The sequence below is a fragment of the Cyclopterus lumpus genome, chromosome 2, assembly GCF_009769545.1.
Source record: "Cyclopterus lumpus isolate fCycLum1 chromosome 2, fCycLum1.pri, whole genome shotgun sequence".
In the NCBI taxonomy this organism is placed as follows: Eukaryota; Metazoa; Chordata; class Actinopteri; order Perciformes; family Cyclopteridae; genus Cyclopterus; species Cyclopterus lumpus.
The window spans coordinates 6,382,548-6,409,121 of NC_046967.1; the positions used below are offsets into that span (position 1 = coordinate 6,382,548).

General features: G+C 43.0%; 1 protein-coding gene across 1 annotated transcript; it reads left to right on the plus strand.

Annotated features, from left to right (window-relative positions):
* On the plus strand, window positions 1–23,659 carry LOC117746210 (collagen alpha-1(XXVIII) chain-like). Its single transcript, XM_034555180.1, has 36 exons — window positions 1–224; window positions 346–491; window positions 1,891–2,465; window positions 3,812–3,832; window positions 3,923–3,985; window positions 5,741–5,794; window positions 5,933–5,977; window positions 6,144–6,170; window positions 6,274–6,318; window positions 6,419–6,463; window positions 7,017–7,070; window positions 8,251–8,319; window positions 8,397–8,465; window positions 9,114–9,182; window positions 12,853–12,921; window positions 13,709–13,777; window positions 14,520–14,588; window positions 14,791–14,859; window positions 14,957–15,028; window positions 15,120–15,188; window positions 15,321–15,392; window positions 15,525–15,593; window positions 16,090–16,158; window positions 16,527–16,595; window positions 17,315–17,383; window positions 17,772–17,840; window positions 18,830–18,898; window positions 19,013–19,081; window positions 19,180–19,260; window positions 19,409–19,444; window positions 19,843–19,879; window positions 20,082–20,639; window positions 21,216–21,451; window positions 21,530–21,755; window positions 22,728–22,922; window positions 23,110–23,659. The coding sequence occupies exons 2-35, from the start codon at window positions 353–355 to the stop codon at window positions 22,913–22,915; spliced, it is 3,609 nt and encodes a 1,202-aa protein (XP_034411071.1). The 5' UTR covers window positions 1–224; window positions 346–352; the 3' UTR covers window positions 22,916–22,922; window positions 23,110–23,659.
* The last annotated feature ends 2,915 nt before the right edge of the window (window positions 23,660–26,574 follow it).

Here is a 26,574-nt window from a genome sequence, read left to right on the forward strand (position 1 = left end):
ACTACTGCTGCTGCTGCTGGGCTCAACATTAGGTCCCCACTGACCTTCAAACTCAACTAAGATCCAAACCTGGAAGAGGACACCCAGCTTGATGCTCAGAACATGGAACCACACTAACTGAATGAAGAATCTCTCCTCTACCCTATTTGTACTTCTCTGAATCTCATCCCTGCCAGGAGAGCTTCATACAGCGGAACTCATAGGAGTCCTGAGTCGGCTACTTTGTGAGTTATGCATGCTCGAGTCTCAAACATGCCTGTTAAAGCTTGCCCTCTGAGTATGTGCAGTATGGGGGTTGGTATTAAAATGTGTCTGGATGTTTTTATCCATCTCTTTATCTTCCAGGGAAGTCATGGTCCCCTCGCTGCACTTGCTCCTGCTACTATCGGGACTTCCAGGTCTTTGGGCACAGGAACACAAAGAAGACTATGAGGTAGAGAAGAAGAAGAGCAGACTAAGTCCATCCAATTCCACACCGCAAAATGGCAAATGTAAGTCTTTTATTTATTCTATTTTTTGTACATCTTTTCCACTGTTGCTCTGACTTTGAATATTAGTGTGGACTTTGTGCAGGTGGCCCATATTTCACTTTTTCCATCACCGAAAAAAAAAAAAAAAAACCTGCTGCCACAGGTGTAAAAAAACCAAAAAAACAGAACATGATACTCAACAAGGACATCGCTGGAGGTTGCAATCCACTCATATCTCCCGGGCTCCTCACAGCCATCCATCTCCTGCGTGACCGCTCAGTGCTCCGCTACCTAAATGTTTTATTCGCTCAGAATCCTGTTGCCCCGGGGCGCATTCTCCCTGTGACATATTTCCGTGAAGATTAATGTGATTTATCCCCAGCCCATATCAGATCTAACAAGGTTGGTGCAGCAAGTTGAGTTGCTTTTATATCCTCTTCAAAACAAAAACGATACGCCACATTCACAAACTTATCACAGTTTTCCTGAAAAAGGGGCATCGGTCTTCTATGGAGGGGAAACAGTCAGTAAATCACCTTTACCACAGATGAAGATTTCTCCCTCCCTCATGACACCTAGATCTTATGAATCTTAATATTTGGCTGCATATGAAAGTGTGACACATACCAACTATATCTTGTTCAGCCAGTCGATGTGAAAGTAATAAATGATGATTGCCCAGTCTGGCAAGTGGGTCAGAAATCTATTTGCCCAAAGGAATTCTTTACTTCCCCCAATAAAAATTGTTTTATTTATGATATATTAGGGTAATCAAAAAACAGCAAAGCCTTTGAATCCTCTGTGGTAATCAGTTTTGCCATTACTTGACTCGACATTCATTTAGCACCACCAAGGCCGCCGGAGGATGGGGCGGTCATCAGCCATCTTCGCTGCCGTGCAAAGCCAGATGCCGTCGGCCCTTGTTATGGCACTTGTGCGCAATTCTTTTGGAAACTTCACATGACTTCGAAAAACAACCCCGCTTTAACTGCCTCGCTCTCAAACTTGCTGCATGCTGCGCGGTAAATAGTTTGAGCCCCCTCCACATCCTCTAACGTAATTGTTTCCACGCTAATGCTCGCTTGTGCTTCGGCTCATAAACTTTGTCTTTACCTGCCACCATTTTCTCACGAGTGCCCGGTCGGTACTGAGCATGTGCAGCTCTAAATTGAGACGAGAAGATGGCTCACTCCTTAGTTTCTTCCTTTCGTGAGCTGCAGACGAAATTAAAATGGCTTTTTTACCACTTGTCTGATCAACATGGCATTTTACTTGAAGCGGGCAAGCGGGCAATCTTTTTTACTGAACCCTGCCATGCACATATTTTAAAAAGCCTGGCTTTAGGCTAGCTGGTGCCACTTGTTTCCAGGCTTTATGCTAAGCTAAGCTAACGAGTGTACTTTCTCCTCTTACATTTCAGCGCTCATAAGCGAAGATTGCAATTTGGAGTTAGCCTTTCTGATCGACAGCTCAGAGAGCGCCAAGGACAACCATGCCCAGGAGAAGCGCTTCGCCTCGGACGTGATGGAGCGCCTGCAGAACCTCCGGCTGCAGACGGGCCGGAGCCTCAGCTCCCGGGCAGCCCTCCTTCAGTACAGCAGCCATGTCATCATAGAGCAGACCTTCAAGCAGTGGAGGGGCATCGATGACTTCAAGGCCCGAATTGCTCCCATTGTGTACATCGGTCACGGCACCTACACCACCTTCGCCATCACCAACCTCACCCGTATTTACCTGGAGGAGTCGGACCCCAACAGCATCAAGGTGGCCGTTCTGCTCTTCGATGGCATCTCGCACCCCAGGAACCCAGACATATTTTCAGCTGTGGCTGACGCCAAGAACCAGGGCGTCCGCTTCTTCACCGTCGGCATCACACCTGAAGCCAACGCGGCCGCCAATATAGCTGAGCTGCGGCTAATTGCTAGCTCCCCAGCCTCGCGCTACCTTCACAACCTGCAGGACAGAGGCGTTGTGGATAAATTCATCAAAGAGATTGTGAGTAAGAATTATATACAGATTTTGTCTGTTTTTTGATTTTATGCAGGATTTGGTCATTTTGGAAGACAAATCAAATGAGAAATTTAAAAACAACAAAATCATTGTCACTTTGTTTCAGAAATACATTATGCTCTTGCTAGATTTCTTCCTATTCGTTTTATTTAATTGCCATTTCTTTTTTCCCAAGAAATGCTGAAGATCTTTCTCATTTTCAAAAAACACTTGCAAGAATGTGTAAATTGAATGCATGTTTGATAATTGTTCATTAGCGTCTCTTATGTCTTTGACACCACCCACTGCGTCATTTCTTCTCTTGATGCATCCCTGCTGCTGTGGTAACAGGTCTGCTGTCAACACCTAAGTCATCACTGTAAAATGAAATGCACTCGTGACATCCACTTAAATTAGGCGAAATCAAAACTAAATTCCAAGAAGATTTGTAATTAGCACAAATGCTGCAAGGCAACAACATCCTGCAGACACAACCGGGCTGCTGGCCACAACATATGCTCCGCATTAAAAACTCCTTGTGGGGAAGTTGGGTGCACAAGGAGCACAGCAAGTACATGCATGCACGCTACATTATTCAGCCACCTCAAACTCACTGTTGACACAGGTGATACGCATCTGAATATTATAAGGGGAAAAGTAATAGAAAACTTGCAGTGCGGCTCCTACAGCATCGGACCTGACAGCCTCCAATTCCGCCGGCATTCAAGAGTCCAGAAGCAACCGGGCCACAACCAGACTTTCATCTCAATTCCCTACACAGGCAGCATCTGTATGTCGTTAGCATGTTCCTCTTCAGTTCTTCCATCTTCAGTGTTGGCATCAGACTGCACCGCCCCAGCCTCTCAGACCGTCTTTTTTTTCTTCCCTTGCTACGGAAACCTCCCCCTGGATCCTCAGTGATGCTGATTTCACTGATCAATCAATGCATGTGGTTTATGTTTAGTCTCGGAAAAATTTCAGTTTGCGGTTTGCTTTGAAGAAAAGGCGACCCGTGGTGTGAAAAACAGGGCCTGTCTGAGAGAGGACCTGAGGGCCTGTCTGACAAGAGCAGAGCCCACTCGCAGAAGCCCACTCGCAGAATCAGGTGGAGGTCATCTGTCAAACTGAACCCAGGCCAGCTGAGCGCATGTTTAATTTGATGTTTGAGTAGCAGGTGTTTGTGGCTCCACATTCTTCCTACGATGTAACTTTGAGACTAGAATTAACAGCTTACCTTGGGAACGTTTTCTACGATCTCTTGTCTGTAAATGTGTGCTGGTTGGATATAAATGAACCATATATGTGGACTAAGTCTGACAACATCTTGACATTTTTCTTTTATTGCTCCACAGACGGCGCTTGCGGATGAAGGGGTAAGTCTCCAGAAGTTGGTCTTTCTGCACATTTCCCTATTTGTGTGCCAAAAATGAGCCCGTCTGACTCTCCTTTCCCTGTGTTTGAAGTGTCCTCTCGCCCAGAGCAAGTGTGCGTGCGACAAGGGTGAGAGGGGAGCCAGCGGCCCTCCTGTGAGTATCCCTCCGACCCAGCATTGGCCCCATGGAGCCCCAAAGAGTTAATTATTAAATAATTAATTAAATGAGTCATTATGATTAGACATTTTATTTCAAATGTTCAAATCTTACAGCCAAGCACAGGCAGCTCCTTTTATTTATTTATCTGGACAAAGCTGCTACAACTAGCTACCTAGCAGGGTAGCTAGCTAGCTAGGTGGGATTGAGAGCTTGGTTTAGAACTAAGCAGTTTCCTCGGCAGTGTTTTGGTTTTAAAGATGTTTCCTTTAGAGAGAGAGAGAGAACTCTGTAAAGAGTAAAATGTTAGGCAGTCTTTCTTGTTTTTTTTGTTCTGCCCACCAGGTGCTAGCTAACATGGCTAACACCCTCCACACTGTTCAAGCGCAGCTTGGTTCGCTAAATAATGGGAGAGGTTTAGTTCCTGTGTCTGTGTGCTGTGTACTCAGTGTACTGTTGTCATTATTCAATATTTCATATCAAACTCTTTGGGAATCCATATTGTCTACATACAGTGAGATTAAGACCCTGCTTTTGAAAACCACGTGTCTTTTTCGCTGTCCCTAAAAAAACATTACGCCCAAGTCGGCTCGTTTTGTAACGCCATAAAGGACAAGCACTGTTGATGCTAACACCCTATATAATTGCATGGTTGTGTGTGTGTGTGGTTGTGTGTGGAGGGGGGGGGTATCATGTGGTTTCCCTGCAGCAGTGAGAGTAAAGCACTAAAGTAAATACCGTACATTCCTCTAACAGTATATTGAGAACAGGCCTAAACAGATATGTACATGGGAAATCAGCAGGATCTTGTCCATCTGTCGAGAGAACCCTGCAACTCGAGATTTTCTGAGGACACATGGATGAGATGTTGAATGCATGACTTTCTTCGCTTGCCAAAGCCATGTCGCGATGAGAGCGCTCCTTTAATTACACGGAGAAGGTCAGCCGCAATTAGACACAGCGGTTTTGCTTTGATGTATTTTCACAGGATGAGAACAGAGCAATTACCCCGTTAAACCTAATTCTTTGAACAAAAGCTGTTTCACATCATTGGCAGCACACTAGCGGAAACGGTGTGTGCCGTGCAAAGGCATACAGACAGGGAGATGCTTTAAAGATAAGAGCATGCGCAGTCCGTAACACGAACTGCAGGAATAAGAAGAGCCAGACACTTGTTCGGGGTAAGTCCTCTCACACACAGACATCTTGGAGTCCCCCACTGACTCATCTGCTGCCAGATGCAATGGCCTTGATCCATGCTGCACTTCAAACAGGTTGTTTCCATGAGGCCTATAAGATAAGATGGAACACTGTTCTATTGGCCGTCATCTATCGTCCTACTGTGCGGACAACAAAATAATTGCCAAAGAATAATATGACATTTAGGGAAATGCGTTTGCTTTCTTGCCAAGAGTTAGATGAGAGCCTGATATTTAATGGACATACATGAGTCATATGTTCTCATCTACATTCTTGTGATCGGTCCCAAATAAGATAATTAGTTAACCTTTAAAATTATTCATGTATTGTTTTTATTAAACAGATCTTCATTCAGATGATCTCAGCAGGTTGCCCTGGATGCTATAAATATGACGTTGTCATGCTTTTCCTTTGAAGCTTGGAAACCGGCACACATATGCTGAACCACCAGGCTATGCTGCCCACCCATACTCTGAAGCACTCCTGATTTATTTCCAAGTCATTATTACACATGTGTTCTGCCTAATGGTGCTTCCATGACTTTCTCTTCAGGGCAAGAAGGGTCGTTCTGGAGAAGATGGTAGCCCCGGCTCAAGAGGAGCCAAGGTGCTACCTACTCATTTAACCGTTTTATCCGTTGTTTTGAATTAAAAATGCAATACACAAACATATTGTCAGTTCAAGATATTGCTGGTGCAAACCAAGAGGCTTTTCCCATTAAACTAAAATCACTCTTTCCTTTAGGGTGAGGGCGGGCTCAGTGGACTTCCGGGTCGGGATGGAACAGAGGTGAGCTGAGGGTCTTAGATCAGGTTGTTAAGATTAAGTCTTTTCATCTCTCACATTATTCCTTGCTCTTAAAGGAAAAGAGACATCTTGTTATGTGCTCTATGTGGCAATGTTTTGGTTGTTGCCTGTCTCCTTCCAACTTAACAAGACTGTTTTGTACACACAGGGAAAGTCGGGATACAAAGGAGAGAAGGTACAGTATGGATTCTGCTGAAGTCTATGCATATGCCCCGATGGTTTGTCAAAGTAAATGCTATGCTAAGGAGTTCACTTAAGTGCTTTTCCTTCTCTTACAGGGAGAGAGAGGGGAGTGTGGCACACCTGGAATTAAGGGAGACAGAGTATGTTGCCCTTTAATGTTGTAAGATCTTAAGTCCTCTTTAAGAAGTATTGTTTAGGCTCACCATTGATCATGAATATTAAGCAACTTCTATTTTCTAGGGTCCTGAAGGTACCATTGGTCCGAGAGGAAACCGTGGACTTCAGGTGAAATCGGCCATTCTTTTTTCTATCATAGAATCCAATGAACCCTTTGCCCCATTAGTTAGTAGAATATTTGACCAGTTGTAGCTAGCAAGCTTATTCACACTATGTCTCCAGTTAACTTTAGTGTTTCCAGGTCACATGTTTGTAAAACAAGAGGCCTGCAAACGGGTCTGAAATATGATTCTCAAAAACACAATAAATAAAGTGGTAAGCTAACGGTGTGCTCCTTTGTCTTGAGGTAATGCCAGGTTACTACTACAAGTAGTAGGCTAGTTAGACAGGCATGCTAGCATCAACATTTATAGCACACAAACATGGAGCTAGGCAGATCTAAAATAAATACACCACCCTCCATCCACATTACACGCTGCTTGTGGACAAATCCAAAGTTTGACATGTCTAGGTACTTTTGCTGAGCTATGATGGGGAGCTTTAGCTTGCCATTTCCATTTCACCTTGTCATGTTCACCGTCTGTCTGATCCTCGATAATCTCCATTAACTGCTACTTTATAATACCTGTGTGTAACCCCCACACATTTATTCACAATTCAGGGTATGCTTGGTCCACCTGGTGATATTGGACCTGAAGGTACAATGGGTAAAAAAGTAAGTATTCATCTATCTTGATGCCTTTGAAATTATGTTTTGCTATCAAATCTTTGAAATCTGGGAAGTGTTGAAGTAAAAACTAAGAAAGAAGTCTTTGAAATCTGGGAAGTGTTCAAGTGAAAACTAAGAAAGAAGTCAATCAAACTTCCTGCCCTCTGACTGGTCCTTCCTTTAGAGTAAATTCACTTTGTGCCAAAGACTGCCCTTTCCCCTTCTCCAAAACCAGATGCATATCTGAAGGATACAGGGTTTTAGTTGTTTTTCCAGTCTGGTTTCATCATTGTATCCGTGTCAGTGGATTCATCAGCACAGCGATAATGAATAACCGTGTTACCTGTGGAGTGGCAGAGGGGAAAAGTGAAATGTGTTGCTGCATTGGAGGAAACCCATGTGACGTAATGAAGTGTTTTCTCTGTTCCTGATGATTTTCTCAGAATAAAGGCATGAATAAATAAATAAAAATAATATCACAAATAATATCACAAATGTCAAGTAGCCCTACAAACTGATCGGATGACCATACATTTAAACACTTATTTGTGAGTTATCTTCCATCCCCAGTGGAACATTTGAAACCCCTCTGAAGTACCTCATCTGTTATTACCTTGTCAGCTTATTTGTCCGTTCCTTCTTTTTAAGGCCCCTTTCGTGTTTTATAGCTGCCAATTCTGCCATGAGTCCACACTCCCCACCAAGTGTTCCCTCCTTAATAATTTTTGGAAGAATGTTCAAGTTGATTGTCATGCAGTCGTTCTATATCACCTGAATGGCAGACTAATGTCTGCCTTTAAACATTGTCCCAACTTGCTTGAACGGGCAAGGGAAATGAAGAAAAAAAGTGCCGGTATGCGCATGCTAACGTTTCCACACCCTCTTCACGCCTCTCGTGTGCCCATTGCGTTGATTTACAACCTCTGAGTGAATAATTACATTCTTTAAGAATAGATTCCTGACTGTAGGAATGAAGGAGCCCTATAGTACAGGTCTAAACCCCCTTTTTAAAATAGCTAAATATAAAAGGTAGGAAAAGCAGGGAATGGGAGAATCTAGACTGCTGGTTTTGGTCATCGGCAAACCTGGACAGCTCTACTGATGTCCCATCATGTCAAATTGAGGCCAAGTTTTGTGCCTCTGTTTGCTCATTTGCACATCTCTGTTCCTGCCTGACTTTTTATAGGGGGAAAGGGGACTTTCTGGGCCACCTGGAATCCAAGGGGAAACAGGGCTCGGCCTTCCGGGACCCAAGGTAAAGACTTATTTGATAATAATCTACCTGTGTCTCGCCCTGTTCGTGCACTCATCGTGTCCCCTTCCACTCCACAGGGGGATGTTGGTTACCAAGGGCAAACAGGGCCCCATGGTCCTCCAGGACTTGGCGAGCATGGACTACCGGTGAGTAAGCACACACACCTCATACCAAGGCTACATGTGGTGGCAGTGCAACATTAAGCCCTAGCACTGATGCTGTTGTATACATAAATATATATAAAATAATAACATGAAAGATCCATCATCAAAATTCATTGTTGTTTTTGAAACTTTGATTTCGTCTTGAATGGAGAAATTTTTTATCTAACCTGTAATAGCACAAATGTATTCAGTTAGTAAATTATATGAACAAGGATGTGCTCCTTGGCTTTGGCTGTGGATGGATTAGATAGATAGATAGATAGATCGTGGCCTTCGCCTACAAAATGTCATTTAAAGAGACACTTAGAAAACAGGTAGGGACGCAAAATGACCACAAAGAAATACAGAAAAACAACCACAAAAAGACTACGAAGTGACCCCAAAAAAATACCAAAAAGAGGCTGCACCACTATAAAGTGTGTCTTCGTCCTTAGTAGGAGAGGTGGTGGAGCCTTGCATGTCTGTGCCCCATTGTCTCATCATCAGCCTTTGACTTTGACCGTAACCCTAGGTTACGACTGTAAGTATTTAGATAGTGAGCTAATTCTTTCAGCTTGTTTTTGGTTTCGATTCAGCAAATAGTCAATTGTGAAAGAGGTGAATTTTCAGTTGTCTTTTTGTTTTACTCAGGGGCCTCAAGGGCCACAGGGAGTCCAAGGAGAGAGAGGACAGATAGGAGAAGGTCTCCCTGGACCAAAGGTGAGTTTGTGTGTTTTATCCGGTTGTTGGGGCTCACCGTTTTTTCTTGGCAAACCTGCACTCAAACCTATTTAAAGCTATGAACCTTTTGACCCCATTTCATGTGTTCAATTTCAATTTGTCGCCCCAACCTGACCTGCTCAAAGGCCTCGTCTGGCCTCCAGATTCCAGAGGGTAATGACAGGGCTTTGACAGTGTGAATGATTACAAGAGATGATAACACAACACAGAAGTTCCATAAGACGGCCACGGTGTGTGATCCGCTCCATTACCTACTGACAGCATGCTGGTGCAGTGATGAGACGGGAAAATAGCCATGACGCCATGTGACATGGGAGAGGAAAGAATGAGTCTGTTCCTGTGTCTGTCTCCACTCAGCATGTACTGACTCATGCGTTCACAAACACACACACACGTTGTCTTTCTCTCACATACATACAGGTGCACACATCCCTGCCAATAATCGTATTCATTTCCCTGTGAGAAATAAACTTGATGAGAAAGTATTTTAATACTCCATTTAGCTCAATAGTATGTATGTTTCACACAAACTGCACATTATTTCGCCCCCCACCCCCTCCTTCTAAATACTGTGGCAAAAACATCTTTATGCATGCCGGTAATGTTATGTCCGTCCATCCGTCAATGAATTGGTATAAAATATGTGAAAATAGAGAAATAATTAGCTAATATTCCTTGACTTGTTAATGCTGCCAAAGGTTAATAAGCTCACTACGCATGTTCATGATCTTCTTCTCTGGTGTTTGGCTCAACGTTGACGTAGCCTTTACCGCCACCTAACGGTCTAGAGTCATTCTATAGTACACAGACATTTTGTAAAATGAAGGATCTTTTTTTTTCTTAATATGGGAAAAATATCAGTTTTGAAATATTCGTCAGGGCCTGAATTTAAAATGTTGACTTAACATGCCGGAGATGTTTGTGCACAGTGTTAATCTTATTAAAATCACCCATCACAATTCCTTTAATGCTGTTTAGTGTCCGGGTCTCTTTAACACTAAGCACAGATATTTCTTTACATCGATGCCGTTTCGAACAAACCGCTCTCCAATCAACACCAGACCCCTTGTTGTTTTGATGAATGCAGACAGTCAGACGAAGTCTAAGGGGATTAAGTTAATGGAATGCTTTTAGGTAATCACAAATGGAATCTCTTTTAATCTTCAGGATGTCACAACACTTGTGTGGCTTTACATCAGAGCTACATCACTATAATTCAGGTGAAAATAATACTTTTTTCCACTTCCCCCACACCTTCATCTGATGTATCATTTGTTGCCTCTCCAACTAGTTTCCACTCCTGAACAGGAGGCGGTATATATCGTACCCTGCATGAGATTGGCCTCGGGGGTGCACGTTTTTTCCTCTCCAGGAGATTTGACCGCCAACTCGCAGGTGGCGTTCATGTTCTCAAGGAGCGTTCTTCACATGGCGTGTCTCGACAAGCTCCGGATTCGCAGCAGTATTATCTCCTTTTTTCCACATCATTAGCACCTTGGCTTATATGGAACAAATAAGATTGCAGAGTGATAAACCTATGCTTTTCTGACATGCAAATGCAGCATGACTTTGCTAATCAATGTATTTATGTGCCTGTCACTGTGTCTTAAGACCTTGGATGACTTTGGCATAAGGCAAATGTTCAGTTCTCTGAGGAATCATACACATCCAGACATTATGCTGCACACTTTATTGCACTTACTGTCAACTTGGATTACTGTTGTAATCCCTAATTGTATTTCTATTCCGGCCTTTTCGGATTCTTACATTTACAGATCCTCTCCAGACACATTTGAATCAGAATCAGAAGTATGTTGGACATACAAGGAATTTGTAACTGATGTAAAATAGTCGTTTACCTTATGAAATGGTCAGTAACCGAGTAACCTCAGAAACTACTGAGACAAGGTTAAAAGCACCTCTTTCTCCCTCTACACAGAAACAAATAGGAAAGAAGAAATAAAGCATACTTCCTTTTACAAATGAAAAGCTCAGTTCATTGCAAATTCAACACATTCAGGTGTGCAAAACCTTATTTGGCCTGGTATGACCAATAGTGGGGGCTAAAGTTAACTGTTAGCACATTACATACATGTGGCTGTCTCATCAAATTACATCTCTCGTCAGATGCTCACATTGCTACAAATTCTAGCTTTAGAACGAGCCAAGCTGAGTCTAACTAACCATATGTGTTTCAAAACAAAACGTTTTCTGAACTGGCTGGAAAATATGTCGTTGGGCATTGAAACGGTAAGCTAACAGGCTAATGAGTAAGAAACCGGTTAAGTTTCAAGTTGTTCATTGTCATATGAGCAATAACTACAGAGATGCAGTTGTTGGCAATGAAAATCTCGAGAATCCTCCAACAGCAAATTACACAAGTGAAAGAAATCTGACACATAAAATAGTGCAGAATTAAAAATATGGTGATAAAATACGACATATATAATATACACACTCAACCATGTATCTATTTGTGGTGGATATTAACTGTAATGTAAATAGAAATATAGTAAAAAAGATAAAATACTATATTATATATATATATATATATATATATATATATATATATATATATACACGTTGATGTAAACATCTGTAAAACAGTAGGTAAGAAAATGGTAAAGTGACAATAATAATTATGAAGAGTTCAAAAGGCGTATTGCGGCTGACTAAAGCTGTCCCTGAAGTACCCGGACATTGTGAAACGGTCTCACTTTTAAACATGTGGTTATAAAGACTACTTGGTTAGGTTTAGAGAAATATCATGGGTCGGGTAAATAAAAATAAAAATGGAATGGAATATTTGTCACATTAAAAATCAAATTTTGCTTTTGCTCGGGGGGCGGGAACATCAGTTGACACGCCCACGCTATACAAGAGTCAAACCCAACCGTGTAGTTCAGGCGCTGAAACCAAATTGCAACCGCTTTGGTGGTGTGTCATGTAGTGGGCGTGTCCTGTAATAGGCGTGTCCTGTAGTTGGCGTGTCCTGTAGTTGCAGATAGTCGTACTTGTAATTAGGATGTACATACTGTACATCTCACATTCTCACATACAATTATATTTCCTGGGTGGTACAGAGAAGAAATGTTGAAACAGCCCTCTGATAACAAACTGTGTAGATGCTTTACATCAGTCTATATCGTAAATGTCAGACGGTGGAAACCAACAGGCACACTATGTTGGGGATAAGGGGTCTTTAAAGACAGATGTGGGACTTGTAATGACTCACAGTGACTTTGTGTTGCTTTCTGTGGTAACAGTCTGCAGTAACGGTTTACTCACAGATGGAGCCAAAGCTATCCGACGATGAAATGTCCCCATCTGGATTCTGTCTCTGTAAACAGTGCTGTCCATCAACTTCAGACCAAGATTGACTTGTAGACGTAAACATAAACAGGAGTTAAAAAGGAATGTTTTCACCCAAACCTCAATCGGAGAGCACATGTGGCTCCATGTGGATATCAGATTATATGCAAGAGAAGTCGAAATCCCATTCTCTGTCTGACTTGTGACCGATCAGAGACTGAGAAGGGACGACTTTCTCTGGCCTTTACCGTTGTCCTTCATGTGCTCTTACATTGTCTTCATATGTGAACTGTTATTTCAAGAGGCAATGTGCAATAACTGCTGTCCGTCTCCACAGGGAGAGCGAGGCTTGGACGGGCCGCGGGGGCTCAGAGGACAGCCGGGCGCCGGAATCAAAGGAGACAAGGTAAGAGTGCAAAGCGGCTGTAAAGAAGATGCCTTCACACGAGCACGGAGACAAAGCCATAGTCCCGTTGCAGGAAAAAAAGAAGAAGAAAGTGGGCAGCGTGGTGTTATATAGGAGGTCGCAGTCTACAGGTGATGAATCGAGGTCAGAGCCCAGTGTAGGAGGAGTGCAGCTTCACAGTTTGTGGACCTTGGGAAAGCTACAGAAAGGTACTCTCAATCAGAAAGGTGTGTGCAGATCTACACGGCCATCTGGCAATGCTTTAGCAGCTGAGACGATGATTTAAAAAATGTGTAGGGCAATTTACATTATGTCGCTGGAACATTTGGGAATGAATGAAGCCCTAGAGAAAAAAAAGGTGGGTCTTTTTAAAAGAAAGATCATTTCTTTTCCTGGCAGAGATCACGTTGACAGTTTTACTGCTTAGCCTGGTGCTGAAGTTCATCACAGATAATTGCAATGTTTTCATGTGGTAATGACAAACCAGAGCCTGCAGGCTTCTTCTGTGCATTAATATCGCCGGTTTATGATGTTAATGTTTGCATATGACGGATGAAACAACGTAGGAGTTCTACTCATGAAGAGATTTAACCTACATCATTGCACACATCCATTACTGAGTGAGCCGAGAGAAAACGCACAGGATCTTGGCAACGAACTTGTGCTCTCCACATAATAATAAATCATGAAATGTCCCAGTTGGCATGTGAGTATGATGCCCCGTCATGTTATCGACACTGAACACGTTGTAATCATCATTAACCTCCCTTCATATCTGAACCTACAGGGGGATTTTGGGCCTCCCGGTCTTCCAGGGCCGCTCGGCCTCCCAGGAGCAGGCATACAGGGCGAGAAGGCAAGAGCTGAAATGAAATGACACCCACTTTGGCTTAAACTGCCATACAATTAAACATTTGCATGTTACTCCTTGATCCCAAGAATTGTATAAGTATAAGTATCAAATAAGTATTTTTAGGGACTGTACAGAAATGATTGGGCTGGGGGCTGTTTTTATGAATAATTCCAAATAATAGAAATAAAGATGGATTAGTTAACACAATCTAGCCTTTGTATAAAGTCAGTCGGACTGAATGAGGAAAAATAAGTGCAAACAATGCTGACTTATTTCCTGACTTGGACTCATATTTGCTGCACTCTGTAGCCATAGTTTACCAGCTAGCTCCCCATCTCTGCTTGACGTTAGCGGCTACATTAGACCGAACTTCCGGTGGTCACGTTGCATTGTGGGTAATGTAAGCATGAGATTTTGACATGGAATAATGTGTAAGAAAAAGGGATATCTCTAGTTTCTACTTCATCGATATTGATCCTTTTTGTTACCCGTCCATCAGGAGACCATCAATGTTTTCGGAGTGCAATGCTAGATCAGTGCAATACTTTTAAAACTTAATAATGCCATGTTTCACATTTTTTGTAACAAGCTGAATATATTCAATGACTAAAAACTATAAATAACCAAGTGCATTAAGGGTTTTCAAACTTGGCCATCTGTCAATCATTTTGTACCGTCCAATTTTGACTTAGTGTTAATTTTATATTTTTATTTTATTTGTATTACTGTCTATCAATCCTTGCAGGGCGTTGAAGGACCAAGGGGGCCACCAGGGGGCAGAGGCCAACAAGGAGAGGGCTTTCCTGGATCCAAGGTTCATACATACACTCAACCACATTCACAATGTTGGTTTAATTCAATGTTATTAGCATCAAGACCCGCTGTTTTAGTACAAAAAAAAGAAAACTAGGAGTAATGTTCTTTCAGGGACTCAGTAATCTAAGCTACACCTCAAAACGTGAGCAAAAGTGTTCAACAAGATCAAGATTAGGTCGATGTTGTCTGGTCTCACACAGGGGGACCAAGGTTTGCCAGGCGAGGTTGGCTCCCCAGGAGAAAGGGGGGCCGGAGACCCTGGAGCTAAGGTGAGAAAAACTCACATCAGCAGCAAACATTTATACTTGTGCAGTGCTTCAATTCACCAGTCCATAAACTGATACACTTCCACAAATTTGTCCTCAGGGCGAGCCAGGGTCAACGGGGCTCTCTGGTTTGCCGGGTCTGCCGGGGGAGGACGGAGCCCCCGGACAGAAGGTAGCTTAAATCGCCACCTACTCTGTCTAAATGTTTCTGTTTCCTCTGATATCAATTTCCTGAAAGTAATACAGTATGTTTGGGTATTTAGGGTGAGCCAGGACCTGTAGGTCTCAGGGGGTCAGAGGGGGCACCTGGAATCGGCACCCAGGGGGAAAAGGTAAAATAGAAAGTGACACTTCCTGCTTACTTTTTTGCATGTCTTGAATTTGGACTTTGCTGACCTGTATATAATGAGGATCGCCACAGCTGCTATCGGATTAGTAACTGTATTCCCAATGTGATCTATCAGGGCGACCAAGGCCAAAGAGGAATAAGGGGCTTGACGGGTCCACCTGGCATTGCCGGACCCTCCGGACCAAAGGTGAGGAGCTATCGAGGTTGATTAGTTGAAACTCTGTCCATGGCCTGCAAGAAGGGCCATAATGATGAGGAATAGTTCTGAAAGATGTGAGTGAATAATTTTGACAACTTGTCTTGCAATAATCTTCTTCAGGGAGAACCAGGTTCACAAGGAAGGGGGGGTTTACCCGGTCCACCGGGCCGCTTCGTCTCCGGGCCCAAGGTAACTGCTCCCAGATAATGACTGTGAATGTTCCAAATGTCGGTAAAATGTCGCTTAGAGTTTTTCATGATCTCCATATTCCTCACTTCAATAGATGGACAATTGTTTCTTAAAACTGTTTTTACGTGAAACTGCTTTATATTTGTGTTTTTTACTGGTTTGAATCACTTGTCTCGGAGAGGAGACCTCAGGTAAAAACCTTATGAACGATGAACACTGAAGGAATCCTAACCAGGAGAAGCTGACTGCAGTCAATGGTGGTGAAGACAGCAAGTCCCATGATGCCACGCTGCTTCACGACATCACCAAACTCCGCCAAGACCACCAACTAGATTAAAATACAATATTCATCTCATATAGTTTTAAATTAGAACCATAACAACTTTGGGCAGTGGAAAGGGGAGGGGCCCCTGTTGCATCATGTTTCATAATCTTATCAGAGGTTTTGTATAACTTGTACAATATTTCCCTTGACGAGTGCTCACGTGTGTCCTAGGGGGATTTTGGCCCAAGTGGTCCTCCTGGTCCGATTGGCGAGACTGGCTACGGACTTCCTGGTCCAAAGGTAACACCCTTTACATCTCTATTCTAAAACACAACAGTGCGTTTGTTACTCACGTCTTGCCTGTCAACACACACTTCAAAGCATGCCATCGTAGCTGTTTGTTTTGGGGAGTTAATTATAAATTAATTAATTAAATAATTAACGTAATGAAAGGCAGATCCCGTAGCACATGTTTTCACCAACAAGATTATTTACCAGCATCAGGGGTAAAACCTGTCGTTGCGCAAACATTTGTTTAAAATGTGATGTATTGCACAATACAGAAGCGTGAGGGGGGGGCGCAGGAAAGCATCGTGTGCATTGCTTAGAACGTCTATCAGTAAATCACTCTGTATTCTTTGCATGAATGGATTATCTGTCTGCCCTAGGGGGACCGTGGAAATTCTGGCCCTGCAGGTCCATTCGGTTCCAAAGGAGACGGCTACCCCGGCCCCATGGTGAGCAACTGATTTAGAGACTGACGTGCCCACTTGTCCACTCGGAAATCTGTTCATTCATTCCATCCACCCACACGTTACATTCTGTCGCCCATCCATCTGTCTTATTCCACCCGTCAATTCCAGCCCTATATTCACATTTATTACTACAAGTTACAGTACCTGACCCTCATAAACCTCTACCTTGATTAAGAACATAGCGGGGAGACACAGTATGGGAGTTAGGGGCCTATGCAGAGCAAATGGAAATCTGGGTTAGGAGGGTAAATGTGGTGGCTGAAGAAGATATTTATATATCGCTTCCAAGTGTTCTTATTGTTGGTTCCCCTGTTGCAATGACAACCGGAATCAGATAAAATGCAGTTAATACGTTTCAGCTCTGCTCGTTTTTAGAAAACGTGTCCTTTTTTTAGATTATCAAACAAACGATATATCATTATGATAGTTATTTGTGTTTGGATGCTGGAGCATAACTTGCATTAGCAACATGGCTAACTCTAGCAGCAACAAAAATAAACATAGATATTTTTGTTGGGCTTTGTTGTTGTTGTTTTTCCCAGGCTTCTTTTGGCTTCAGTGTAGCTCCATTAAGTTTGATGGGTGGGACTATTAACTTCCTGGAATCTCCACCAGTTTCCTAGCTAAATGTCAAAGAATTTCTTTATTTATTTCACCATCTCTGAGAGAGTATTCTGATTACCTTGCTCTGTGTCGTTTAGGGCCCTCCTGGTCTGCCCGGACTTCCAGGGGAACCCGGCCAGGAAGGACTGGGCATCGCCGGACCAAAGGTGAGAACTTGGATCCGTCAGATCCAAAATAATGTCATGGAAATGCATGTCGGTGACAAATGAGAAGAGCGTTCCAGCATGACGTAATATGATACGGATAAATGAGTACTGCCACGTTTCTCGTTATTAACCTCTGCTGGGAATGCTGAGCCGAAGCAAATGTCCAATACAGTAAGTTTTGTACATCAATTTCAGAGCTACATTTAAATCAGCACTGAAGATGAGTGAGAGTATCTTCCCAGTGAAAGATGTGGGGGTCATTCATTTGAGGAAACTAATTAAAGGAAGCACGATTCTGCTCTGCATGGGACTCATTTGAATGATGGATTGTACATGTGTGGGTTGTAAGCATTCATATATATATTCATATATATGTTCTCCCTTGCAGGGGGATGTTGGTTTCCGAGGGCTCCCTGGTTTACCGGGACCTCCGGGCGAAGGCCTCCAAGGACCTCTGGTACTTCATAGCTTTTCAGATTTGACTGTTTCTGCAAACACCAGTCGAGGACAATATTGCGACGTGTTTACTTGAGCAGAAAGCCCGCTGTGATTTCATTTGACATACAACCAAGTGGATGGGATTGATTCATATCCTCTGAAGGATTACGGCTTTGCTGTAGTCAAAGTGTTCCAAAAACGAAGGGGGAAAAAAAAGGAGTGCTTCGTCTTGTGTGTGAACATGTCGACCACAAGGGCCTTATATTCTAAAGGCTGACAGTTCATTTGTTTCGGGGTATTTTTCTCAATTTCCCTCCCGCAGCGCTCTGACACATTGGTGCAGAGAGTGAATCTCCACAGACGTATGTGTCTAATGAGAAGCAACACCCTCATGTCCCCAAATACCACACCCAGAGCCCCTGCAGGCTCCAGACCAGTGTTTCTGCAGGTCCGGGCGCTGTCACGAGGCAGGATTTAATTGAGTACTCAACTAAAGCCGTCCGGTTGGCAGACTCCTGCCCTTATCCATGCTGAGAGAATGGCGGTGTCAGAAACTCAGGTTTATAAAATGGGGATAATCCCCACCTTGAAAATGCTCTTTCATAGATATATGAAAGGCTGTTTCATCTGTTCACATGTGGGATACACGGCTGGTCTGGCCGTTAACATGCTCGCTGTAACCCGGAGCTTTCTGTTAAAAAAAACATGTTTGAAGTACTTTTTTTGCAATAATAACGTGTGTCTGACAAATACTGGTATAGTAGTATTTGGTACCGTGCAAAAATGATCACACTCGGAGGAAGTGTGATAATTGCAAGATTTTCTAAATAAATAGAAACTTTGAGATGGTCTGGGGTTCAGGTTCTCTTCAGATGGGGTTGCATAGAGATCGGTCATTCATGATGTGTAAGAGAGGGCCAATGGTGCCTGAAGCTTGCATGGGGAATTTAGGTAGTAAAGTGTAACAAGTTATAAAATGCGATGCTCACTGTGGTCTCTGTACTGCAGGGTAACCCTGGGCGACCTGGCCCTCCAGGGCCAACAGGGCCACAAGGACAAGGAGTCCAAGGACCAAAGGTAGGCAAACAAGTGTTGTCCTTCCTATAGAAGTCCACGTCTCTATAAACTCCACCTGAGAGGTCTATGAGTGCCCTGCACATTTAAAGTAGATGCTTCATGTGTTTGATTCAGGGGGAACAGGGGTCCCAGGGCGTGACGGGGCCACGGGGGATTCCCGGAGAAGGTTTTCCTGGAGCTAAAGTGAGTCGCCATGTTGTGCAGAACTTCTGAATTGAGGTTTTATTGTGCACGCGCCGTGTGATGCATCCTGATCGCTGACATTTTGCCACATGTGACAGGGGGACCGCGGCTCGTCGGGAGAGAAGGGGCTGAAGGGAATCAAAGGAGATTTTGGAGATTCTGGAACCCCGGGGCAACCTGTGAGTGACCCTCACAATGTCCATTTATTGTGGACTGCTTTGTGACCATCGTGCTCTGATCCTTATCACTTATCGCAGAAAATGTTTGTCAGGTGATGGAATTCAGCCGCGTTCACAATAATACAACTATTGTGTATTCTTATCTCAGGGCCGATCTGGGGTCAAAGGTGAAGCGGGCCTCACTGTGAGTCTTCACATTCTTTTATCTACGTTTTTCCAGTGTTGGAATGTTGATAACTATATTTACTTAAGTACAAATTGGAGGTACTTTTACTTCCATTTATGCTACTTTATACTTGTCCACTATATCTCAGAGAAAGATGCTCAAATACTAGTCTGATAGCTTCAGTTAGTTACTTTTCAGATGACACTTTTTCACAACCTTCCTGTCCAGGGAAAAGCATTCATCTCCAAATTTGGTGATTTTGAAATTAGAATGTTTCTAACAAACTGGAGTGCTCCATGAAAACATATTGCTATTTTTACACACGTAAAGGATCTTGATACTTCTTTCACCGCAGATTTTCGGATGCCGCTCATGTCTATTTTTACACTCACACTTTGTTTGTGTATTCATTTCAGAGAGAGGACATCATACGGATGATCAAAGAGATCTGCGGTAAAGTATCTTGAGATCTTTGAATATTTATTTCACCTCTCAGTATTGACCCGGCAGCACAGACGTTATTAGAGACGATTCCGTTTGTGAATCCGAGCCACTGTCTCGTCTTATCTGTAAGTCATGAGATCAGATTCCGTGGAGTGGACCTCGTTAAAGTGACATTTCAGCCGTGATCTCATACGATGTGATGTGATTCCAGGATGTGGGATCAAGTGTAAGGAGAGGCCCATGGAGCTGGTGTTCGTCATTGACAGTTCAGAGAGCGTGGGCCCGGAGAACTTTGAGATCATCAAGGACTTTGTAAACGCACTGGTGGACCGGGTCACGGTGGGCCGCAACGCCACCCGTATTGGCCTGGTGTTGTACAGCCTGGAGGTGAGGCTGGTGTTCAACCTGGCCCGCTACGTCAACAAGCAGGACATCAAGCAGGCCATCAGGAACATCCCATACATGGGAGAGGGCACCTACACTGGCACGGCCATCCGTAAAGCCACTCAGGAGGCCTTCTACAGCTCGCGCGTTGGGGTCAGCAAAGTGGCCATCGTGATTACCGATGGGCAGACGGACAAGCGAGAGCCCGTGAAGCTGGACATCGCTGTACGAGAAGCGCACGCTGCCAACATTGAGATGTTTGCCCTGGGGATTGTGAACACCTCAGACCCAACGCAGGCCGAGTTCAGAAGAGAGCTCAATCTGATCGCCTCTGACCCGGACAGCGAGCACATGTTCCTCATTGATGACTTCAACACCCTGCCAGGTTAGAGAGATCTTTGGTCGTGTTTTGGTGGGTCAATAACGGAGCAGAGATACTAGCTTCATATTATGTTGGATAACGCTTCCAGTCTTTGTGCTAAGCTAAGCTAATCACCTGTTGGCTCTGGCTCCATATCTAGCATACAGGGGCTGTTTTGGTTCATGCTATGCTTTGAAAACTGGTTAAAACTAAAACACAGCTATTGTCCTTTAAAAATGTATATATACAAATATTAGATACTATAACCCAGACTTAAAACCAGTGAAATTCCTCTTTTCCTGATAGTCCTCGACTCTCTAGAAACGTTTTAACATGACTGAGAGGCTACAGACCAGATGAAAAGACTACCATGGCAATAGTTTTGAAACATTTCACTCAGAACCACAAGCGTAAACCTTATGGAGACGCTAGAAAACTAAATAGTGTTGGCCCTTTGTAGCATTCAAGCGCTAGGATCGGCCAGAGGTACCGGAAACCCGATTTGCTTAGGCCTTAACCAATGGGCTGTCCTGACCCAACTACTGGAGGTCAATGCCTCGACCAGCTACTCAGGAAGTGCCTTGTGTCTTTCTCTCTCAGCGCTGGAATCCAAGCTGGTCAGCCAGTTCTGTGAGGACGAGAACGGAGCCCTGATATACAACAGAATAAATAACGGCAACGGGAACAACGGCAACAGAAATGGCAACTACGCCGTCGGTGGCTACGGGTACCAGCCCGCGACGGAGCAGCAAGTACTGACCGGCACCAGCACTCAGAGCCACGAAGGCCGGGTCGAGACCACCCTGCACGGCAGCATAGGATCCAGCACAGGACAAGTACGGGACATATGAGTGTACTCACATTATAAAAAAGTTATAAAACGGTTTTAATACTGCTGGTTTTGTCACCGCCAGGGAGGAAGAGGGCAGCTCTTGTTCCCCGAGACACATCAGGGAACCGGGCGCGGGGACACATTTAACCACAACACCTCAGTCATCAGAACTCCTGCCAGAGAGGACTCCTCCAGTACGCGAGGCTCCTCCTCCTCATCTTCATCTTCTTCTTCTACAAGAATTACCACATCATCCTCAGGTGTCTCCATATCGCACGAGCCTGCACTGAGGCCAGCTCTCCCTAAAGGTACAGACAGTCTATTATGCTCTTCTACGTTCAGATAATTCATAATTTATTAGCCAGTGCACACAGAGGCACGTGACAGTTACGTGCGTCACAAAGCGGAGAGGTCGACTACAACAAACACGTTAATAGTAATTGCAGAGAAACACTATCAACAAAAGAAAACAAGTGAAGCTGCTTCCTGTAAATGACTTCTCGGGCAACAGAGCATAAATCAATCATACCTCCAGATTCCATTCAAATCAAACAAGCAACAGTGTTTGCCTTTCATCGTATAGCGGCTGCATTAGTGCGAGTGTTTTCAAAATAGCACTTCCTTAGAGACACATTTTAATTGTAAAAAGATTAGATTGAATGTGAATGTGAAAACCTGTGATTGAGTGTAAACCAGCTGCTATGTCTCGTAGAAATCTCTTCAACACCATAAGAGTTCATGATATCTGAGGTTTAGCTTCAAGACACATTCATTTACCTCGAAACACACGTCGGCCCATTTTTATCAAACTTTGAATTTACTACATATGAGATACTAAATACTTATGAGAGCTCCAGGAAGCCAATGTAGGAGTACACATGTACTTCGCTGAAAGAATGAGATCTTTTTTTCAGTCGATTTAGTAAAATAATCTTAACCCAGCTAGAGGCAATCATCCGGTGAAAAAACTGATGGAGGAATATTTAAGGATAAAAGAAAAAAATTAAGACTCGTCTAAAAATAGTTTGATCCCTGAACTACCGCTTAACTAGTCAGATGCTAAGTAACATAACACAATCCTCAATGCATGTCACCTGATGGATGAATCTCCTGTCCAGTGTGTTTAGAGTACATGTGGCAGGAGTGACCTCTGGGTTGTGATACATGCTTTGTGATTGACAGGCTCAGTAATGAGGTCATGTAGGTGATGAGCAGTGGCGGGCCAATTATTTTTGACGCCATGCGGATGATTTCATTGAATCGTCTATTTCTTCCTGCAGAGACCGTACCCTTGGACCCCCGATGCGTCCTGGTCCTGGACCAGGGCACGTGTCGGGACTATAACATCCGCTGGTACTACGACAAGCAGGCCAACGCCTGCGCCCAGTTCTGGTACGGAGGCTGCAACGGCAACAGGAACCGCTTCGACACGGAGGAGGATTGCAAGAGGGCGTGTGTGATCGCCTGATCACCCGGTACGCTCTCTCGCCATATTAATGCATTTATGTAATTCACACCTGTTTAATGGCAAAATCTGTCAGTTTCTTTCATCTTTTTTTTTTCTTCTTTTGCAAATTCCCTTAGCCAAAATGAGGCGATAACAATTTTATTGGTTCCAAATGTTTCAAAGTATTGACTTTCTCACATGTTCTCTCTTTCCAGGAGGCCGAGTGAAGGCACCTGCCTTACATCTGCTATAAATACTGTGAAAAATAGCCATTTTTCACAGGGTTATGGAAAGTTTCTGCCCAATCCTTGGGCACGTACATGTACAGGGATATTCCGTGTCACGGTTACATTTACTTTACCCCTCTTGTACGACTTATTGTTGATCCTCCTCTTATTGCAGTGAAAGGGAGCGCGCTAGCTCTGATGGATACCTCTGCTGTTCTGTATTTTTATTTCAGCACCTCCCTCCATCGCTCCTACTCAGGTATACAGTCGAGCACTCTCACTGCAGGTGTCCACGGGGGACTTCCCGCACCTCTCGGACACAATCATGTTTTTCATACACACTTCGTGAATGCTGAGATTAAAAAAAAGCCTTTTGAAAGACAGAATCATAAATCGCGTCAATGTGTCATAGAGACATAGTGTAGCTATTTGTTTCTTTACTCAAACAATCACTGTATAAGTGCATTAACCACAATAGCCAATGACACACAAATGAAGCCTCTCATCACTTATAATAATACAACATAGTTTGTTCTTTTTTTGTATTAAAAAAATGACTGATGCTCTGTAACTTCATGAAATAATTGTGTTTTCCTTTTTTTGTATTATTTTCCGAATAAAAATGTGATGTTTTGTGTTTTACATGATTGCATTTCTTCCTGACCATGAACTGTCTCCATTTGTTGGGCAGTAACCTGATGCCCTCTACTGGGTAACACATGCTGATGTCACTGAAGTCGGTGCTACAGTGCAAGACACTAGACGTGTACTTCCATTGTTGAGCGACTGCTTTGTCACAACATTAACCAGCTTTACTGACTGGATCAATCCATATTGTGCCGTTACATGGACAACATTCAACGTCAAACATTTGTAATAAATCTGATCCAAACTAATATAGTGTGTGCAATGGCATCACATTCATGGTAAGGGACTGTATGCTAATGATATTAGCTTTATTGGCTTTACATGAAGCTAGACTAGATTATGGTGCAAGTCCAGCAGTAAATGTTACCAATTGTTTTAATTAACAGTGTAGAAATAGGAAACATGTTTATGGTTTGGAACCTTTATGATCTGATTAGTTCTGCGTTTTCAGTTCTTGGGCAATTTGACAGCATTTTGTACATCTTAATTCAAACATAAAGAATGGCTGGAATATTGGTTTAACGGAACATATCATTTTTTTTGGGAGCGATTGCACATTTTTTAGCTGGTTTCCTTATGTTTTGACTCTTAAATGAATAATGGTTAAAGGAGTTGTGTTGTCAGTATTTCAGGGTATTTTGTTGGAAGGTTGTTGCAGTTGTCAATAAAGGGTTCAAAGAAAATATAGCTGGGGAGGGTTGTTGCAACATCGGGTTCAACCCCCCTCCCCACCCCAATCATTTTCACACAGTCCCTAAATATCCCACAAAAATGTATACATAATATATTTGCAAAACATGTTTTAGAAGTCTGCTTCATTAAAGCACAACTTCAGTCCACCCATCATCAGACGTCTCTCTCCACGCAGCTGGGCGGCTAACTTTACTCAGCCAGGAGGATGGCGGGCGTCCAGGTAGACGGACCGAATTCAGCCAGCGCAGACCACAACGCCTCCGGAGCGGCCGCCCGCTCTCCTCCTGGATAACTGCTGCTCGCCACCAGCCTGCTGTGCCGCTCATTTTAATAACCGCTAAAGTGGCGTTAGCTAGCTCACTTATTCCATAGCTAACTAGCCAGCCACGAAAAAAATGAATGCTTCGTCTCCACGCACATTGTTTCACAGCATAGAAAAAGAACAATTCTGTCGCCAGATAGTCAGTCAATAACACCGATTCACCAGACGTCGTAATGTGCTGATAGAAAACAGGCCTGTGCTGCGATTGTAACGCTACGCTGGGGGGGGGGGGGGGGGGGGGGGAGTCTGAAGAGGTTAAAAAAATGTTATTCCATGACGTAGATTAGTCCCATACGGTTCGACTGTATTTTAGATTTGACCTTCTAGGGCTAATTTAAAACAGGAGATGCCATTTTTAGGCCTTTTTCAACCATATGTCATTATTAACACCAGCATAACCACAGTCATGTCTTCACGTTAAGTGTGCAGTTCCTCTTTAATCTACTGTGGCTTTGGGGAAGTGTCAGAGTTTTCTAACGCAGAAATCTGCTCTCCCCTTCTGCTTGAATGACATGTTAAACACTCCTCGACAAGGAGTCTGATCTATCTTTAGTGCTGCCCACGGGAGAAATGTTACCTCACTCTACACACTCCTCACACTGTATCAAGCAACAAAAATAAGACTTAACAATACAAGATCTTATTGATCCAGACACATCAGTGATGGCATTTTTCTTTTTTTCTTTTTGCATTTTGTACTAAAATGTGTCAATTGACACCATTTATCTTTAAGAAGAAAGAAAACACAGCGAGTAAACATTTTCAGTGGTGAAATGAACGGTTTGAGGTGTGTTTAGCTGCAGAGCAACACACTCTCACGCGGTCACACAACCAAGCAGCTGGGCAATGATACACCCCACGCGTGCTGATTGGTGGACAGAGCAGCTTGTAAGTGCAGCTTCACCTGTTTCTGCACACAGCTGCTGCACCCAAACTTTTCTGGTCCACTTTTAGCTCAATGTTTTTGTGCTCTTCAATCTCACTTAAATAACACCACGCTGTGATGAGATAAGATAAGATAAGATAAGATAAGATAATCCTTTATTAGTCCCTCAGTGGGGAAATTACAGGATTACAGCAGCATTGCTCACAGTAATAAGTAAAACAAGTAGAATAATAACAGAAATAAGATAAAAGAGTAAAAAACAAGAAGAATATTATATTATATATAGCAAAAAACAAGGTACGATCTTCCATTGATTTGGTTGGTTCCTTTAAAGAAATTGTAGGGAAAGATTCAGCTGAAGAATAAGTGCTGAAGGAAAGCTTAAAAATACCAGTAAATCTTAAAAATTAAAATGAAACCATGAATCAAAATGTTAATGGGACTTTAAAAGTTACACCGTATGGATGTGAGTTATTTTAGTACAATCTAGATAAATATCTAGATAAACATTTAAGCCATTATTCCAAAAAAAAATCACATTTTCTGATTCAAATGCTGCTTTTCATTGTCATATGTGATAGTAAATGGAACATCTTGGGTGTTTGGACTGTTGATTGAACAAAACGTGAAGTAATACAAAAAATTAGATAATCAGAAAGTAACATGATAAGTAAATGTCAGTTGCAGTTATAGTGATAAAAGTGACTATAATTAAATTGTTTTGAATTTCAATTAACTTTCCCTGTTGCTGCTTAGTCGCGATATATGAATTGCAAAGTATGAAGAAAACTCACTAAATCACTAAATCAGTACCGTTGATTTGTCTGTAAAAGACTTATAAATGAAAGTGATCTATGTACACATTAATTTGAACATGACTGCGGCAGCTCTAAATATCTCTCCC